Source organism: Rhipicephalus microplus, unplaced genomic scaffold (assembly GCF_043290135.1).
Source record: "Rhipicephalus microplus isolate Deutch F79 unplaced genomic scaffold, USDA_Rmic scaffold_13, whole genome shotgun sequence".
Taxonomy (NCBI): Eukaryota; Metazoa; Arthropoda; class Arachnida; order Ixodida; family Ixodidae; genus Rhipicephalus; species Rhipicephalus microplus.
Window position 1 is genome coordinate 23,497,577 of NW_027464586.1, and position 20,012 is coordinate 23,517,588.

A 20,012-nucleotide genomic window follows, 5' to 3' on the forward strand; every position below is an offset into this window, starting at 1 on the left:
GCGACGATGGGCGATCACGTTGGCAGCGGCAAGAATGGCGACGTTCGTCGAGAGCGTCGAGATACCCTACTGGTACCGAGTACGACCAATCAGGACGCTGCCATCAAAATAATCAATTGAGACAAGTGAGATCGGCCCAAATATTTAGCGGAACTATGAGGCTAGAGATGTCATACATTTAGCTTGTTAGGTTTAGCTTGTAGCGCGGTCGGAGTGTAAGCTTAGTGGGTCTGAGTTTGAATTTTAAGGTATTAATATTGGTTTTTGTGTATTTGTATATAATAGGTGTGCCCTGTAGGTGCCTAATAAATTTGGTGTGTTGTTATCCGAGTCTTGTCTCAGTTCATCGCCCACAGCAGCGGCCTGAGAATCGGGAACACTGGCCCTTTGATAATGCAGTTCTGGTGATCCAATCCGCATTTTCATTTTCCTGTCCTACCCGCTTTGTATAACCCGAAACTACCAGTACAAGCAGTATTGCCAGAATAAAAGCCTCAGAGATGAAGAGACGTTTTGCTACTATACTGCTAGGGGAAGGGCGCTCCTCGCACCTATGGCGATGCGTTACCTTGACTTAGTGGTCACGACAGAGCGCTGCGCCTCTACGGTGCTAGAAAAAGGTGGGGAGGATGAGCAATAAACCAAAACCAGCCAAAGGGAGTCGCTCTAAGCCCTGCAACTTCCTTGTTATAGCAATTATTCACAAAGTTCTTGTGGCAGCATGTTCACATTGTACATGTGCACATCTATTGCACCAGTAGAAATTTCGGACCAAGAGGCTGTTTGCTGACCCTTTAACACAAGATCAATCACTAAATTTGTTGGAAAGTTAGTTGAATTCACTCTTTCAGCAACTCCTTGGTATTCCATTTTGCTCAAAAAGATTTGTAGTCTGGTTACACTGGCCTTATTACGTTCCACTAGCTTGTTTTTTTTTGGAAGCAATAGGAAGAAACACAGATGAGCGCTGAAGAACTGGAGTTTATTTCCAAAAAGTAGCAGTATATATATAAAAAAAACACGTGAACAAAAGATAGCAAACCAATATTTGAAAAAAAAAAAAAAAATCTGCCTAGATCACTTTTGGGGGTCATGTGCGCAGAACAAATAGCGAACTTCATTTTCCATCAAGGCAATGAACGGGATGCTCACACAGTTATTGCCAAGTGTCCCAATTTTCACTGCCTCAATTATCTCACGTGTCGATTGAGAACGACATTGCCACAGTGCTTGGCACCATCTGAATAGGGTTCACATTCAGGAGTGTCACACGTGCTGAAATCAAAATCCAAGTGCCCGTTGTTTAATTAGCGAATGTTGTTATCGTGTTTGTGTAATCAGTCTTTGACGCATTGGCCGATCTGACTGACAATCCGCATGTCAGTGGGATGCTGCAGATCACACCCTCTACACATTCTGTGTAGGGGTTTTGATGCTTCACCTGGCAACCCGGCTCCTGCTGGTCTAGTGATGTGGTTTTCGCAGCAAGCTGGAGCAACTTCTGAGGATGCCACTTTTTTCAGTTCATGGGTATAGACCATGGGTATAGACTATATTAGATGGGTGTAGACTGTTAGGGTATAGACACCATGGGTATAGACCATATTCATTAGAGAGGACTGTAGCCTCGAACCAGTGCATTTTCGTCTTTCCCTCTCTACTGGCCGGTTGACCGCTGGTGCGTGGCAATTGCCATGTTCTTCATACAAAAGAGGTCAATGTGGTCCCCTTCTTTTTTTAGTGCACTAAAACAGTTGTGTTTCCAAAACATTGAAACATTGGATGAGAACAGATTTGCCGCAGTTCTGTGTTTGGCTATGACAACTATTGAAAGCACAAAAGGCTGGCAGCCGAGACACGTGAGGTGCGCGTTCTTTCGAAATGAGGTTATTTAATTTACAGGCCTTTTTCTCCGACAAATATTTCATTATAGGTACATATGTGGTGTCTGTCCTTGTGGCGGTTTTTTCATTACACCAGTTTGTGATTCTGATGTAGTACTGGTGCACTTCATCATCTGTAGCAAAGAGAAGCAATGTCAAAGCTGACAGTACATACTGAGAATGTTTCGACCAGAATTCTTCTCTTGTAGCATCAGCATCCCCTGTTTCTATGCAACAGCGCCCGAGTTACATTGACTGCGACAAGCTAAACCTAAGCGTGTACAACTTCAAGATTATCGAATGAGCACATTTAATATTGCATGGCAGAGAGACCCACATGACATAAGTGCTCTGTGGCCTGGGAACGGGCTTCTAGCGTTTCTGGTATTTTTTTCAACGGCACATCACTTCTCAACTTGTCAATGTTTCGACTATAACTGGGGCAGTTTTATGACAACCACACTTTCTTTTTTTTTTTTTTTTTTTTTTTTTCGGCTGCTTCAGTATCCTGAGTAATCGACCCTCAATCATGGAAGCCAGGTCAATAACTGAACACGTCGCCTCGTCGTGATGATTATTAAAAAAAAACAAAAAAACTAGTGCACTTTTAGGGTTTGTGAGTCTGAGTCAACTTGCACCGTGCTGCTATGTAGAAACTTGAGCTCATCCATCGTACATTCGTTTTATTAGACTGCGCAATGATGAGACACAAGTTTTCGACTATGACAATGACAGAAATCAACAGAGGCATCATTGTTTAATTTTTCTGCCTTCATTCCATAAATTTTGTATTATGAGGTTCTGAGCTGAACCAGATGATCTGCTAGCGATTGTAGAGTTACATAAAGCACAAAGAATCATGGCAGAGAAATACAAGAGTCATTTTGAGTGCTAATACGCGCCGAAGATACAGCTGGACAGGAGCTTATGTATTCGCTCATCTTCCTTTACATTTTACCCATTACTTTGAGATTTATCAGAAAATTTTAACGCTAGTGCATACTCCCAAAACCTTACAAGCTTCTATAACAAAGCATACTATCCAATTACCCATGCATTTACACCTGCTGCTTAAGGAAAGCATTGAAATTTTACTCGCCTCAGGTCTATCGTTGGCACCACTGTGGGAATATGTTGTGGTTTTACACTCGTGAAACATTGCTGTTTGACCGTGTACTGTGAATAACAGCAATACTCTGTGTAGTGAGCGTCTACGCTGTATACACCACCCCACACACCAACACTTCGGCGCAGAATTGCAGGCGCTAGGTGGCGCTGCGGAGGAGCAGCCTCCTTGTGAAATTGGTCCATAAGGCACAATGGCCGTCTTCATTTTATTGAATTCAGAAGTAGCACATGCCTCCTCAACGAGGCCACAGCGAGACTTGTTACATTTCAGTATGTCCTCACCTTATGCCTTGGATAGCCTGCTTTTTCTATGCAGAAAACTTGCTGCGTGAACGATTCAAGTGCATGCACGTATGACAGAGATACAAATTGTAACAATGCCCTTGTTAATATCTCTTGTGTTCTTGTCAGTGCAGTGGACCTATTTTATCTTTGTAATTATGCTCTACTGCTGGTTTTTTATTTTTGCTGTTATTGTTAGTGCTGTTTTGCTTTCTTTTAATTATATCTATTATGTTTTCATTTGCCCACCCTTCATGTAATATCTCTCTGGACCCTTGAAGTACTAATAAACAAATAAATGTTGTACAGAATGTTTCTATTCACATAGACGAAGAAAAATCGGAACTAAGTAACTGGTTCGTTGCTCGTGCTATGCGGTGAAGCATTGCTTGGATGGTCGTGAGACACAAGTGAATTGTACACTTTTCTCAGTAAATACTATTTTATTTATTCTTTGTTTCAATAGAAGCCTGCACGTGTTTCAGTATGGATGCCCATGATGCTAATAATCACTCTGTGAATCAGATGTTCAATGAACTTGGCTATTTCGTCTAGCATCACCTTTTTTCATGAGCTACCTCACTATGCATAGGTTGGTGATCTGATATATTCATCAAATCATATTTTTTGGATATTTGCACATCGTATTAAAAAAAAGACAATATCGTGCACAGTTCCACAATGTTTCACGCTGCTCTGCATTTAGAGCCAAGATGTGTAACGGGGCCTTCTTTTGGTGAGGAGAACCTCTGCAGACGGCCCCTCAGAGATTTGTGGACCAGAGTACCTAGAAGATTGTGCATGAAGGTCAGCACTTGCGACGGAGGATACAACTTGAGGCCGTAAACAAAACGAACAGCTCTGGATGTCTCAGGCTGACATCGTCTCCACGAAACATGAAGCTGACGTGCTGTCATCCACGGCCTCGTGCTTAGGATGTAAAAATAGCGCGAAAATGGAGACAGAAGAAGGGGTGACCTAAGCTCGTCCTTACGCCTTTCAGGTGCAGTTGCAAGACAGTTTCAAGCGCCATGCTTTTTATTGCAGTGCAGGTGTGCACGCATGCAATATGACACTATAGTAGTGGCAATAGATGTGGTCCTGTGTCAGATATAACAATACAAGTGAAACCTAAGTGACTGGAAACTGACTGAAAAGAGCCACCTTCACACTTTATACATGCGGCGGACCTTTGGAAATATTTTTCTTGTGGAAGAAATTTTCCATGACTCCAACAAGCAACAGCTCTCTATACCACAGTGGCAAACGCCAGTCAGAGGCGCTATCAAGCGGCTCCAGCGCAGTGTCAGATGGCAACTGCACAGGGAAGGCGCGCGTGTCGGCTCCATATGTCTACCAAGGCTATGACGGCACTCTCTGGAAAGCGCACACTGGCGACGGCGAGTCGCACGCGGCCGCTGCTGAGTGCGAGGGAGGTGCCGGCTCCGGTGCGTGACACCGCTGATCGTCTGCGCAGCGTATCGAATTGCGCACACACCGGCGGCGAGCCGCGCGCGGCGGCGGCGGAGTATTATTGCGCATGCGGAGACCAGTGCCACTCGAAATTGGCTCAGCGAGGTCAGTGTAGCTAACACTACAAAAACCACTATGTTGCTTAAAGAGGCTAATTCAAATTCATTCTGAAAGTTGAGTGGCTGTACTAATTACTTCGAAGAACTGGGTGCACGAGAAACAAATTCAGCATACAAAAATTGAAGATAAAACGCATTGATGACCGGTGTTTGATTTGAGTGGGCATGGTAACGAAGGAGTTAACCACACCTGCAAAGCCTGATGCACCAAGAGTTTAATTGCAGGTAATCAAAATATCACATTGTAGTCATGAACACATTACTGCCAAAGTGCCAAGACATAAATCTAAAGCAAGTACAAGCATCGGTTACGGGCTGCAAAGTACAGAACAACAACCTGATAAACTCGAGATGGAGGGCACCAGCATCAATGGGTGCAACCGTGTTCTATTTCTTTCAGTGCTGCAGTCGGCTAGCCGAACGTGTGTCTGCAGATGCTAGAGGGACCCTTAACAGACGACTTGGTGCGGGTGTATACATGTGGAGAGGCTAAACACCTTTTCTATTGGCTAATGGGCCCTGTTGTTTCCACACTGCTGAAGAAAACTTTTGCGACATAGTATAGCATCGCTGATCAGCTTCGCCGTAGTGCCATTAAAAGAGCGCTGGCACACACCGTGGTGTGAGCTTTGATGACCTCCCATTTTTTTGTGCGTGTGTGCACAATTTTTTCTTTTTTCAAACATTGTATTGCACTGGCTGCACCCTCCCTGTTCGCCGCCGTATCGCCACCCTTTCTCTCTTTCATGAATTTTTTCATTCTTCTCTCAATGCAGCTCCTTACATCCTCCCCCCGACATACATTTCACACCGCACAAGCCATCCACTTCAAGTGTCCCGTTATCGCAACAGAACTGCCACTTTTTCCGGTTCTTTTTTTCCCCGCGCCGTCAAGGATTGGAACGACCTTCTCTGCTCCATTGCTTCAACCACCTGCCCATCATCCTTCGCGACAAATGTTACAAATCACCTGTGCTGCGAAAACTAACGTGTTCAAATGTTCTCTTTTCCTGTGTATCCACCCCTTATGTAATACCCCCCAGTGGGGTCCTTAAGGAAATAAAAATGAATGAATTAATGAATCACCTGGAAACAGTATTTTTGTCATTTCAGCTGCCTGTTTGATTTGTTGGATTTATTGCCCCATTTTTTTCTTTTGCGCAATGTTGTGTGTTTATATACGTGATCACATGCAGGGAATGCCGAGTGGTTAGTCTGGGTCTATCATTGTCTGTGTGCTCTTTTTTCACGTTTGTATGAATATTGCGCTACTTTTCTCTGTCTGTACTTGTCAACATTACTGAGAAGTCTTGTTAAGGGACAGGGAAACTCTCCTGAGGACTGTTTTTTTCTTTGTTGGGGGAAAAGGGGCTGGGCCTGAGCTTGCTTCATCTGTGTACTCCTACTCGCTGCAGCGTCCCAGCACGCAGCTGGAATGGCTCCTCCGCCCTACTTCCCGCCCCCAGGCCCTTACTACTGCCCCCCTCCGCCTGCGTACACGCCCGGCCAAGGGGTGGACTACGGCTTCAACATTCCCTACAATGTGTTTCCTGATGCCCCCCCAGGTGAGAAGCGACGCTTTTTTCCTTTATTTATTGATTTATTCTGAACAGTATTGCAATTCTCTCAAGAAACACGGCTAAAGGCAAACATTGCTTGAGCCAGGGCTGTGGGCACCCATACAGCAGCAGCAGAAAGACGACATTTACAACCATACATGGAAATCAATCACTGCACTTGTTTTACATAGATGAGTTGTCCAATAATTCAAATTAAAGGGCAAGAACGCAGCATTGTACAGTTGGATAGGTACTTACCGAGCATTAACAAAAGTAGGAGGGCAAAAAAATGAATGTACAGTCGATCGCGGATACATCGAAAGTCTAAGCGAATTACGAAATAACTCAGTGTATCACCAATTCAACACAATAAAGGTTTATATTACTGCATTGGAGCTATCGAAGTTGCTTTTGGGATTCATAACAAGCGTTAACATGGCAATTGGCTTACAATATGCTTAAAAAATGACTTCTTTTTGCAAGTTACTGCGCTCTATCTCACGTGAAAATAAGTCTGTAGACTCGTCTTGCCTTTTGTACACTATCATGTTCATAAAGTCATCCTCATCAATCAAGCATTGGAGCTTTCAAAATAAGCAGTCTCTGCCTCTTCAGCCTCAACAGCAATGATTGGCGGTGAGCGCCGATGCAAGCTTTGTAATGCAGTAAAATGTTGTTTAGCAGCGAAGCTAGCAGCTTCACAACCTCACGGGTCCACTTCCACGGCACCCGCAACGTCAGCCATGATATTAGCATCGATGCAGTCATAAACAGCGATGTTGTCATCTGTGCTGATAAAGTTGCCTTCTGTACTACTATCCGATGCGTGGCCTATAAATGCTAATAAGTAGCCAAGTTCACTGAGGCACCGTACGGCATTGCCAGCTAAGAGAACACACTCTAAATTGTCACCAAAGCCTACGAGGAAACTGTGCACGACGATGCCTCGCTTGACGTCGTTACAAACACCAGTCATCATTTTTATCGCTATGAGAGAGACGTAATGCTTAGTTCCGATCCCAATGGAATATTAAGCCGTAATGAAGCGAGAACTATTGAAGTGCGCAAGGTGAAAGTAATAACGCGGTCCACACACAACAAACAAAACGATTATTACCCCACCATTGATATCTTGGCGATGGTGATGACACTAGGGGATTTGTAGTACTAAGCAAAAAAGCAAGCAAAGGCGTAGCCTCTGAGATCTGTATTTCATAACCAGAAACGCCAGAAATGCGTCACGAGGTTGCAGATCTGGAAGGCTATGCTGTTCGGGCCCACATGCCATAATGCGTGAGCAAACGAGGAATAGGATGCACACATTGGGACAGGGACGCCAAGTCAGTACTTTGCATTCATGTGATTTTGGTGTCCTTGGAAGTTGGTTTCTTTGAAAACACTGCATTCCAGTGTTACAACCTACAACGCATTGTGCACGGGTGCACTCACAAAAAGCACTGCGCTACCAACGAATTACACCGCCTTTTTGACACCTTCGCACAAGGAGAAAACGAAACTTGTTAAAATGCAGCTAGAAAATGAGCAATCTTCGTCAGAATAAATGCACTTTCTGAACTTTGTTCCAGCACAGCGCTCCGCGGGTGTTTGATTTTTGTGTGCAATAGTTCTGTACATTTACATGGGAAATTGAAGGAGATTTATCAACTGTACGGTATAGATATAATGAATAATTGGATGTATCTGGGATTGACTGTATAACTCCTGAGAAAAATAAAAATATATACAATCGACGTCCGATTTCTTTGACCCTCAAGGGACTGCAAAAACGTCCGGGAAATCGAGCAGTCTGGAAAAATGAATGCAAGCAAAAACACATTTTTAATAGGTATTTTTTGCTGACAGAGAGAGTCGCGGTAAGAGTACAGCATTCTCATTGCAATTCAGCAAATGCATCATTTAGGTGGCTCTCAGAAGAGCAGAAGTAAAGAAAAAAAAAAAAAAGAAATCGGACGTGGCCATTACTACAGCATTTGTAAACACCTAGGCGCAAAAAAAAAAGTTGCTTATTTTCGTTTGCACCCCGTGATGTCTGCCTTAATTTCAGCTAACATTGTGGAAATCGAGCGCACCCTCTCCTTTTGCACCTCGTTCCCCAGCTTGCTCGAGCGCCAGGAACATGGCCATTGTGGTTTCGCTGCCAGGCTATTTTGTCTGCTGCGAGCCCTGTGCTGGTTTTCCCTGCATGCGATGCGTGTTCGAACTTGCCTGGATAATGCGTCTCCCCCTTACGTCATGCTAGCACAGGTCATGGTGCTTTGCCGATCTTCATTGGCTGCCCATGACAGTCCCCCACCCAGCAGCATGCTTTCACTTGGCAGTCGCTGGACAGATTCGCACAGGCCTGCACGAGAGTAACATGCGCTGCTCTAGCAAGCAGCTTCTCATATGCGTGCACGGCTGCTGCCGTTTGTGTGAGCCCTAGCGCCTGTCGGCGAGTGTACACTCGGTCTGTTTTGCGAAGTTTTCTGCCGGCCCACAAGCCCGTGAATGTCGCACTGGCTGTATCTTGGGTAAATAAACCCTTGTTTGTTTTCCACCTGCCTCGAGTCATCTCTGCGCTGTGTCGTCGAGTCTATGAACCTGGCCATCGCGTCTTTGTGCGCGACGACAGTGGAGATTGTTGAGTCCCATCCCGGTTGCTTTTTAAGGTAAGTCTTTTGCAAAACCTATCTTCACAATGTCATGCTGTCGCTGTACACTGATGACAGTGGCAGTGCTCACGTCATATTCGAACTCGCTGGCTGTGCAGGTTTTGCCTCTGTGATCTTGGTGTCAGAGTAGTCAGAGTCATCCGTAACTTGACGAATCATTTCGTCATCGGTCAATTCTGCACACAGCTTGAAGTCTTTTTCAGCCTCAGCGAAGCCCTTAAAGGTTAACCCAGCTGGAATCGAAACACCGGCAACGAGCAGATCGGGAAGGCAATGTTCGCGGGTGGAAGTTTGCTGCACATGCTGTCCACTATGAGCGACACAGGGGTTTCGGCGACCGGTATGAAGCTCACATGGTGAAAACAGTTCTGGAGGATCTGTTGTGTAACCGCCTTCCACCAGTCTGCAAGCATGCCAATGGCAGACAATAGGTCAACAGTCCAGCTTTTCCCGCTTTCAGTGCACGGGCTGCTCAGCACCACAGAACACAGCACCATACGGCCTAAGCTAAGGCTGGCAACGCATTGGCGTGCGCTGGATTGCGGCATTCTTGGTTTCGGGAGTACTGCAGTCACGGCGCCGGGAGTTCGAGGGCCCAAAAAAATCGAAACGGCAGTGTCGATAGTGACTTATAGAGTCTGCAGTTAGCGCTAAAAAGTCCGCAAAATTTGATGGCGAAAGCTTCGAACGCCTGGATTTTCAGACTTTTTTATGCAGTCGAACCCTGGTATATCGAACTCGCCAAAAAATGTTTATTAGTTGGATATATGGCATAATTCGATGTAGGCCCTGTATAGGTTTTGACACAAAGGCACATAACAAACTAGAAGAAAAGTACTTTATTAATATGGTGGCTTACTTGTGTGCTCTACTGTGGAACAAAATAGTCTCGGATTTTTTTTCTGTGTCAACGACTTCGCTGCCTGCGACAGCACGCACGCTTCCACGTTGTCCAACGAGTCGGAGCAGCTGAGGCCGCAACCTTCGACATTCAAGCAATAGCGCCAGACCAATGCAAGTCCACTAATCACTTCCGAGGATGTAGGCAATGGGCCGTCGTCGATTTCCATATTGCTGTCGCTTTAACTCGTGGTCGGCACGATGTCTGCAATGTAATCCTCATTCTGTAATTGGCCCATGATGGGGACGTCATTGTCCGCACTGACGAACTCGTCGAATGTCAATCCGTCGATAGCACCCGGGAACTCTGCCAGCTCGTTCCAAACTTTGGCTGAAACACCTGCGGTGTCTTCAGTGCTGTCAGAATTTGGGGTGTCATCAGGCATGCGGAAGCCGGCACGCCTAAAGCAGTTCTGGAGCGTCTCCTCCTTGACACCTGCCCACGATCTACTCAACATAGAAATAGCTCCGAGCAAGTCGATCTTAAGCTCCCTGCCGACACGAAGGTTCTGCAGCAGCCTCTCCACCAGGCGCTTCCGATAGCCGGCTTTCATAGAGCGTATGGCGCCTTGATTTGGTGGTTGCAGTACAGACATAATGTTCGGGGGCAAAAAACGGAGCTCAATGTTGTTGAAGGTCGTACTGCAGTGGTGCGATGAACATTTATCCACGAGCAGGCACACCTTGCGATTTTCGCCTACCAAATCATCACTCCACGTCGATAGCCATCTGCTGAAAAGCTCCCCGGTCATCCACGCTTTTGAGTTTGCTCGGTAGGTAACTGGAAGTGACCACGCATTTTGAAAACACCGCAGTGCTGTGCTTTTCCTAATAACCAGAAGTCGAAGCTTTTTCAATCCGTCTAAATTAGCTGCTAACAGCGCGGACACACAAGCTTTGTTTGCCTTGCCGCCGCTTGTCTTGTCGCCATGACACGCAAGTGTCTTGTTTGGGAACATTTGCCAAAATAGAGCGGTTTCATCCACATTGAAGATATCTTGGGCTCTATATCTTGCTGCGGTATCTTGCCAGTTTTCCTCGAGCCATTTTTTCTACGCTGTTCAGGTCCACCGCTCTGCTTTCACCTGTAACAGCTTTGCCAATAATGTGCCGTTCTTTGAACCGCTGAAGCTAGCCTGAACCGCTTTGGAAATCATTCCTGCCAAGCAGAAAAGCAAGGTCCTTGGTTTTCTGCTCGATCATAGGGCCAAACACCGGGATGTTTCACGACCGAACGTCCACAAACCACTTGTAAACGGCTGCTTCAACATCTTTGTACACAGCAGCGCGCACACGTCAGGCGCCACGGGCACCTGACCTTTTGTCTGACTTGGCCCTGATGTCTGCCTTGTTTTTCAGGGTAATACTCAAGGTGCTCCTTGAAATTTTTTTATGTGGCGGCAAATTTCGCCTCTTTGCGCAAGCCATGATGGCAGCATGCGAATACAGTTCACAGAGCACCAATAGGCAACACCACAGACCACGCTGAATAGGCAGCAGCAGGCACACAAATATAGAGAAAGAAAAAATGGCGCTCACTTCTACCGCCTCCGCGCTTTGGAGAAAGCATGACGGCCTCTGATTGGCTGTAAGCGCTGCGAGCGGGCTAGGATCATTTCGTGGAGGGGGTGTTCGTCCGCGCACAACCAGGTCTAACCAACTTTTTCTAGGGTGGTACTGGCAGTTTTCCCCGCCACCGCAGGGGAAAGCCAACTTGCTGGGGCACTTTTGAGGCACATGGAGTTTGATATATCAGTTGTCGTTGCTATTTTCGTTATAAAACAGTAACTTTTGCTATATATTCCCAATGTAAACTTACCGTGTTTAGGAATTGTTCGATATACGGCATAATTTGATATAAACGGGTTCGATATTGTCAGGCTCGACTGTACATTGACTCTATGGGCAACTTGACGGTGCAACAGATGGGTGCAGAAAATCGGGCATGTTCGGAATTTCGGGCGTCCGAGAAATCGGATGTCGACTGTCAAAGGCAATCAAGAACAGCCTCGTAGAACTGAATAAAAAAAGTTTGAAAGCAGTGTACCATGAAATAACTGTACTAGTAGAGGGCTCAAACTTAAGCATGATCACTATGCTTATCAGGAAAATTCTCTCAAGTCACAGCCAGTTATTTTTAATAAATATTCAGAGCTTATTTTAATATTTGAAAAGTTTAACCAATCAGTATAGTAGAATAAAGTAATAACTTATTTTTACTGTAAAATGAAAAATCTCAAGTGTTTAGGGTCCAGCTCAGGCCTTTCTTGAGGGGTGTATGAAGGGCAACAGGGAGCAGCAGTGTTTATAACTCGGGGTGTGCAAATAGCAATTTTTTTTAAAACGAGACGAACATAAGTACATAGCTTCATATATGAATAGAATACCGAATAAACCAGAGATGAGATTTTTTTCACCAGTAGTATGTTACTTTACCAAACAGTACATTTGTTAGTTATGCTAGTCTGTGTCACGATATAATGTCACCCGGTTCGTTTCATCTGAGCCAGCGGAATGGACACATGAAGCGGGGCACAGGGTGTGTGGCACAACAGCACGACCTTCATTGCACACACACACACAGACATAAATATTTACACAGAGAAGAATAAAGGTACTGATAAACAGTTCCCCAAAACACAACAGTGAACGAGTCCTGCTGCAGCCATGTCCTACGCGTGTCCCTGTATTCACACACAGCGGTTTACGTGTCTCGGAAAAACCGGATGTAAGGTGTCGGCCGCGTATGACAAATATCAGTCGCGCAAACACCCGAACGTAGCTCACCGCGTGCGTCCGGGCTTGTTGGTCCTGCTGATGTAAAAAGACACGCTGCAAACACTCCGAAGTGTGTGGACGTCGTTTGATGCAATGGTTGTACTGGCGCTGGCAGGTACACCAGGCATGTCCCAGGTTCCTCTGGCCAGTGCGCTGTTGACGTGGCACATGGTTGTCCGCGAGCCCGGGCTCGTTGATAGTCCGCAGCTTGACGCTGATTGGTCCCGGTCGTGCTCTGCACCGCCCGCCAGCTGGACGACCAAAGCCAGGAAAACGGTAACTCACCGCGGTACAAACTCGGGCGGCTTCCGACGCGTTGCAGTCCTGGGGCAGGACCCAGGCTGCGTCGAACATCTGCCGTCTTCTCCGTCGTCTACGCCAAGCTTCCCCTGTGCATGCGCTCCTCCAATAAGGCGTCCCTGCACGCAGTTCTTCCTTCTCCTCCCAGATTTTTTTTTTTTGGCCTCACGCCCATTAGTCATCTTGTCTTGCTCCTGTCTTGCTTTTCTTTCTTGTCATGCCTAGCATCTGTTATTACACAAAAAAATGCCACATTTACTTGCTAGGAAGCATATGGCTATACTAAATAGTTGGGCTTGTGACTGTGATGTCTTGGGTTCAATTCGCAGGTTCAACATATCATTTTTTTATGTGGTTGCACTTTATTACAAAAAGACAGGCTTTTGACCTGCCATGATAACTAGTGAGTACAAGGCCGCTGGTTTCATTCATGCCATGGCAGCTGCATTCCAATGATGTGAAATGTAGCAGTTAACGCCTCTGTTCTCGAATCTAAGTTTATAAAAGCATCTTAGGGGGCCAATTTATTCATGTTCCCACAGTATAAGTTTTGGCACATACGACCCCAGGTTTTATTGCCCCTTGTTCTTACCGGTCAATACACAAAGGCAAACAGGAGTACTCGGGCATCTTTCAACTACACAGCAATACTCATCGTAATGCTTCCTTTTGTCTCCTTTCTCGGAAACTCCACTCTCACCATTTGCCTACACAAAGTGCTCTGTCATGCTGATAGCTGACCCAGGAGTACCGGGCCCGCGGTGATAACGCAAGGAAAGCACGTTTGATAGATGATGACTTTTCTGTGACATACCGTATATACTCGTGTAAGGGCCGCCCTCGTGTAAGGGCCGCACCCCAACTTTGAAAGCGGATATTTCGAAAAAAAAAAAAACAAAAGTTCAAAATGTCCCGCCAGAAAAGTGTAGTTAGTTCATTTACAGCCAGATGGCGCTGCACGCTTTTCCGCTTTTATTCTACTTCCGCCGACGCGCCGACCACGCTGTTGACAGCGCGCCGCCATATTTGCCTTGTGCGGCCTCTTTGTTGGCATCGTTCCTAGCATCGTGTCGATACGTTGGCAGCGCGACTTCAGATCGGTGTCGTCGGTGTCACTTTGTTGGTTGTAGTGAACCCTGCAGAAGCCAGCGCACGTGACGGACGATGGGCCGGCATCTGAGATCATTCACTGCAGCATTTAAGCTGCAAGTGATTGACTATGCCGAGGAGCACGGGAAGCGGGAAGCTGGACGAAAGTACGACGTCGATGAGAAGCGCGTGCGTTACTGGATGAATCAGAAAGATGCCCTCGCCGCTACTAACAGGAGCCGAAAGGCGTTTCGCGGGAAAAAGTGCAAGTACCCGCAACTCGAAAGCGAGCTCGTCAACTACGTCGTCGACACACGAAGGGACGGCTACGCCGTATCGACTGACATGATACGCGTCAAAGCCCTCAGCATCGCTCGCCACATGGAAATACCCCCGGCACAATTCAAGGCAAGTCGGGGCTGGGCTACGCGGTTTATGAACCGTAACCAGCTTTCTATTCGGCGCCGAACGACGATTTGCCAAAAACTGCCGCGCGAGTACGAAGACCACGTCATTAAGTTTCATCGCTTCGTGAATGCTCTCAGGAGGGAGCATGAATACGACCTGTCCCAAATTGGGAATGCGGACCAGACACCTGTGTGGTTCGATGCACCGGAAAGCACCACAGTGGATTTAAAAGGTGCGAAAAGTGTGTCTGTGCGCACGACTGGTGCAGAACGCCAAAGGTGCACTGTGATGTTGTGCATCACGGCAGACGGCAGGAGGCTTCCGCCGTACGTCGTATTTAAAAGGAAGACTCTCCCAAAAGAGAAGTTCCCTCAGGGAATCGTCGTACGTGCGCAAGAGAAGGGCTGGATGTCCGAGGAACTGGTCGTTGACTGGATTAAGACCGTCTGGGCAAACAGACCTGGAGGGCTGTTACAACGGAAAGCCCTCCTTGTTTTGGACAGCTTTAGGGGCCACTTGACCGACCGCGTCAAGAACCGAGTTGCCGCAACTCGTACGGACTTGGCCGTCATTCCCGGTGGCCTGACGAGTGTGCTGCAGCCGCTCGACGTATGCGTCAACAGACCATTCAAAGTGGAATTTCGCCGATGTTACTCTGAATGGATGGCTGGAGGCGTCCACGAGAAGACCCCTACAGGACGGCTGAAGCGGGCGTCGCTCCAACAGGTGTGTGAATGGATTTTGAATGCGTGGCGTGCCATGTCAGTAGAAGTAGTTGCTAAAAGCTTCAAGGTAACGGGAATTTCGAACTCCATGAACGGCACCGAAGATGACCGTCTCTGGGAAGACGCGGACGCCGAGGCGAGCTCCTCCGAGAACGAGGACAGCGAAATGGAATCCGAATAAAAACATTTCTGGCATGTCATTTGTGACTCTTGCACTCTGCTACTGTTGCATAAACAGTACAGACCTTTGGCCTGTACTGCCTGTACTAAATCGGCCTGATTCGTGTAAGGGCCGCACCTAGCAAAATTTTCGAAAAAAAAGTGCGGCCCTTACACGAGTATATACGGTAAATAGGCCCAAATGTGCTTTTTTAATGGAGTCACAACTCCCGATAGCGAAGACACTATTTTGCCACATTACAAGCCAGTGTGCCTTTGGCACACTGGCTTGTGATGGCAGTAAACTGACATTTGCAAAGCAGCGAGAACGCAGCTATTGATTTACAGAGGGTTGATTGTAGAAGACACTGCAACGCGAGTGTGATCTGCGTATTTGATAAATTCCAAAAGGCTGCTGTTGGCAACAGGCAGCGTAACTATGCAGTAACTGCCTCAAATTTTGTTTACCTAACGTGTGCCGCTGTCAGCAACATTGAAATATATGTGATGACGCCATTGCTACGCTACTGAAATTCCATGGCCTTTTTTTTTTGTTTGCCATTGCTGGAAAAACACTTGAGCTAAGCTGAATCGCATGATCGTGCGCTACCAATCAAATCATTTCAAAACTGTGACCGGGAATACATGCTGACGAAGCAGCACAGCTAAGTGAAGACTTGTCAGGCTTTCGTCAATATGTGCGCCTAAGTATTTGTGACGATCCACTAGCAAAAACCGACGAAGCTACACTTGATATGCATTACCTGCTGCATCGTCAAGTTTAGAAGCTCCTGGGGTGGACCCCTGACGCACTATGAATCAGTAGAGCGGGAAGGAGGCAACATGACGTAGTAGCCGCAGAGAAGGCAGAAGTTTCAGTGTACCCCGTTAGATGATCTACGGGGATGATGGTCCGGGAATTACCAGCTGACATCAGAGGAAATGGTTCATACAAATCGATACCCACCCTCCGAAACTGACGGTCAGGGCAAGGTGACTGTTGTATACCTGCTGGGAACATGTGTGTTGACCAGCCGACATCAGAGGAAATGGTTCACACAAATCGATACCCACCCTCCGAAACTGATGGTCAGGGCAAGGTGACTGTTGTATACCTGCTGGGAACATGTGTGTTGACGGTCTGTGGCATTGGCAATCGAGGCAGGAGCGAACGAGCTTGTGTACGAAGTAGTACATCACTTACCAGAATTTGTGTTGTCGGATGTGGTGGTAAGTTTTCGACACTTCAGAGTGCGTGCATTTCAGATCAGACTGGAAGGATTCACATATTTCTGACCATAGACTGCGGGATATTATGAGTAGGAGGCTGCCATATGAGGCTAAACGGTGAGCTTGACGACGCAAGGCGGGACTGAATAGTGTTGCAGATAGATCGGACACCAAGTCAATACGCAACAAGATCCAATGATGCTTGCACTGTTTCGTAGTGATAATGTGAACATCGATGACAGAAACAGCAAAGGAAAATACTGTGCAAGGGGTATTGTAGTCAGGCTGGGGGAAGCGTGAGAGGGCGTCTGCGTCGGCATGCTGCACCCGTTGTGGTACTACAAAGAGCTCAGCAGCCGAGACGGCCTGAGGGATTCTTCAATGACGGCAGCCAGCATTAGTGCATGATGGTCGATGACATTAACTCTTTCACAATCGCGGAAAAAGGCCCAATTTTGACATTCTTGATCACATTTTTTCTTGGGTAATTTTTATTGTATTTTGCATTGTGATATACCAAATCGTACACCTTCAATCAAGCTTTCGAACAAAAATAACTACATGCTGATAGGTAGAAAACTGTTTGTTATATTATTTGTTAACAAAAGAAAAAACACACGAAACTGAACTAAACAAAACATACACATGCAGTTGAACAAAGCTCCAAAATTAAATTCGAAATTCTGGAATATACAAAATGTTACACACGATGACAGCTCACATTCTGGAAAGTTTCATTTCTGTATGTAATAAACTTTATTTTTCATGGCCCTTCGAGCTAGGGGTGGCGACTGCTGTGCCACTCAGAGAAGCAGTTGCGGGAGGACGTGAAGCATAGGGGCACTACACATGTGCTACCTTGTTATATGTTTTCTGCTCTACTTTCTTCTTGCGATAGCACAGCTTTCAGTTTTTTTACCTCTCCATTTTTTAGGGTTGGTGGCGAATCGGCTCTTGACTTGGATATGGGGCACGGTCGCGATCGACGTCATTATAATCCAAGATCTGCTGAATTAGCTGCTCTCTAAAAGCAAGCTGGTCGAATCGGGCATTTTGGGCTAGTTCTGGGACTCCTGGGTTTTCTTTTCGATGGCTTTGGTAGAGGATGAAACTGTTGACACACGCTATGTCCACACAATGAAAAAACAGGGTTTTCCACCAGCGCACGCATTTCCTCAAGACATTGTAGGTTCCAATTATTTGGTTCGATTTATCCACACCCAGCATGTCAGCACTGTAGTGTTGGACAAGCAGAGGCCTCTTGATGGTAATCAAAGTCCATTTGTCACCTGTCATCTGTCACCTGCCTTCGTGTGGCTGGGACAAATTGGTTGACTGTATGAGTGGTACTCATCAGGTTCACGGCGTGCCGGTCTTTCGATTGCATATATAAAATGTTGCCATCGCAAAGCCAACAAACGTCTCCACGCTGAGCTCTTCGTTCTCAGGCAACATTCTTCAGCTCAGTTGGGAAATATCGAGGATTTTTCCTGGTGGTACCACAGTCAAGGGTTTTGCACTCCAGCAGGTGGTCAAAAAGTTTTGCAGAGGTGTAGAAGTTGTTCATGTGAATCCTGTACCCCTGGTCTAGATACTCTGAGCACAGGCTGCTGACCACATCAAAAGCTAGGCCATATGGCCCTGGTCTTTCAGGCTTGTCTGTGTATACAGAGAATAGTAGGGTATACGCTGTTTTGGAGTGCAACATTCTTCAGCTCAGTTGGGAAATATTGGGGATCTTTGCTGGTGGTACCACAGTCAAGGGTTTTGCGCTCCAGCAGATGGTCAAAAAGTTTTGCAGAGGTGTAGAAGTTGTTCATGTAAATCCTGTACCCCTGGTCTAGATATTCTGAGCACAGGCTGCTGACCACATCAAAAGCTAGGCCATATGGCCCTGGTCTTTTAGGCTTGTCTGTGTATACAGAGAATAGTAGGGTATACGCTGTTTTGGAGTCGGCTAGTACCAAAGCTTGTAGCCTCACTTAGTCATTTTTTCCCGGATATACTGCCTCATTCCTGATCTGCCTTTGGACTTCACCATACGTTTGTTAACGGAGAGGTCCCGCTTTGGTTGAAAAAACTTTGCTGATGTCTTATTGATGTGCTCCAAAAGCCACAACACCTTCCAGATCTTGCCAACAGTAGCTTCACTTGCGAAGTCGACCGGGTCTGATACCTGTAAAAAGGCTAGTAGAGCTACAAACCGGTTTCGGGGCATAATCTTTGATGGGAGAAGGCCACTGTATATACTCCCCGTGCTCCAGTATAACTGCAATCGTGGTACTTAAACAATTTCTATGTAAATGATGATCGCAATGAAATGCATCATCTCTGGCGGAGTCACTTCTTCCCATGACTCGTCACGACGAGCATAGGTGGGCTTATTAAGAATGTTCACCCAGGCGTACTTGTTTGTGTTGTCACACAACATCCTGATTACTTCAGCCGTAAGAGACATTTTAAAAATCCAGCGCTCTTGAGAACTGCCAGGTCCCACTCCGCCGTGTAGTGTCAATATGGACCCCGGTTTGTCGCTTGGGCTCAAACTTCAAAGGTCTTGGAGCATTGGGCAAAATATCTCCACCGTATGTTGCGGAAACACTAAGGAAACAAAATAAACAACTGTCGTTAGTTATAAAGACCACACAATGCATTTATACATTGTGAGCGCTAAAACGAAACTTACGTGCGCACAGTGGCTAATGTCCCCGGCTGCTGTGATGAAATGTCACTGTCTGAACTGAAGTCCAATGATTGAACATCATCACCAGACTCCTCATTGCTGCTGTGGTCAAAACAATCGGACTTTAAAGTGGCCGAAGAGCTCGGTTTTGCCTTTTGACATCGAGGAGCGCACGGGGGCGCCGCAGCCATGATTGCCAAACTACGCCGTTACCCCAACTCAAACTTATATTTTTCTCAGTGCCTCCTTGCGGTAAAAACAGCAAAACGAAATCGAAACCAAAACTGTAGTTATTTTTGAACACATCAGAGGGTGCCACGCGTCCGTAGCCACTGAAACATATTTTTGACGGCGCATTCAAAACGTCGATACCATGGGATTGATGCCATATGGGGCAGTTGCGAAAGAGTTAAATGGGCGACAATACAACTAAGGTAGAAACTTTGTATGGTCCCAGCTGATTGTTAGGCTCTCATTTTCCATTACGGTGTAATTTACGGTGTCTCGGCTCGTGAGTGTATGGCTTGTGTATGCCACTACGTACTCATGGAATCCGGGTTGGCACTGCTCCTGACAGCACCGAGCCCTGTTTGGCATCCGTATACATATCCGTTGAGACCTTCG

At 46.4% G+C, this 20,012-nt stretch overlaps 1 protein-coding gene across 2 annotated transcripts in view; it reads left to right on the forward strand.

The window, feature by feature from the left end:
- LOC119162991 (WW domain-binding protein 2-like) overlaps positions 1-20,012 on the forward strand; it is a 217,221-nt gene that overhangs the window by 47,381 nt on the left and 149,828 nt on the right. For both annotated transcript variants that reach the window (XM_037414876.2, XM_075882658.1), the window contains exon 5: positions 6,301-6,450. In XM_037414876.2, coding sequence (XP_037270773.2) covers positions 6,301-6,450 — 150 coding nt within the window. The remainder of the gene's footprint in view (positions 1-6,300; positions 6,451-20,012) is intronic.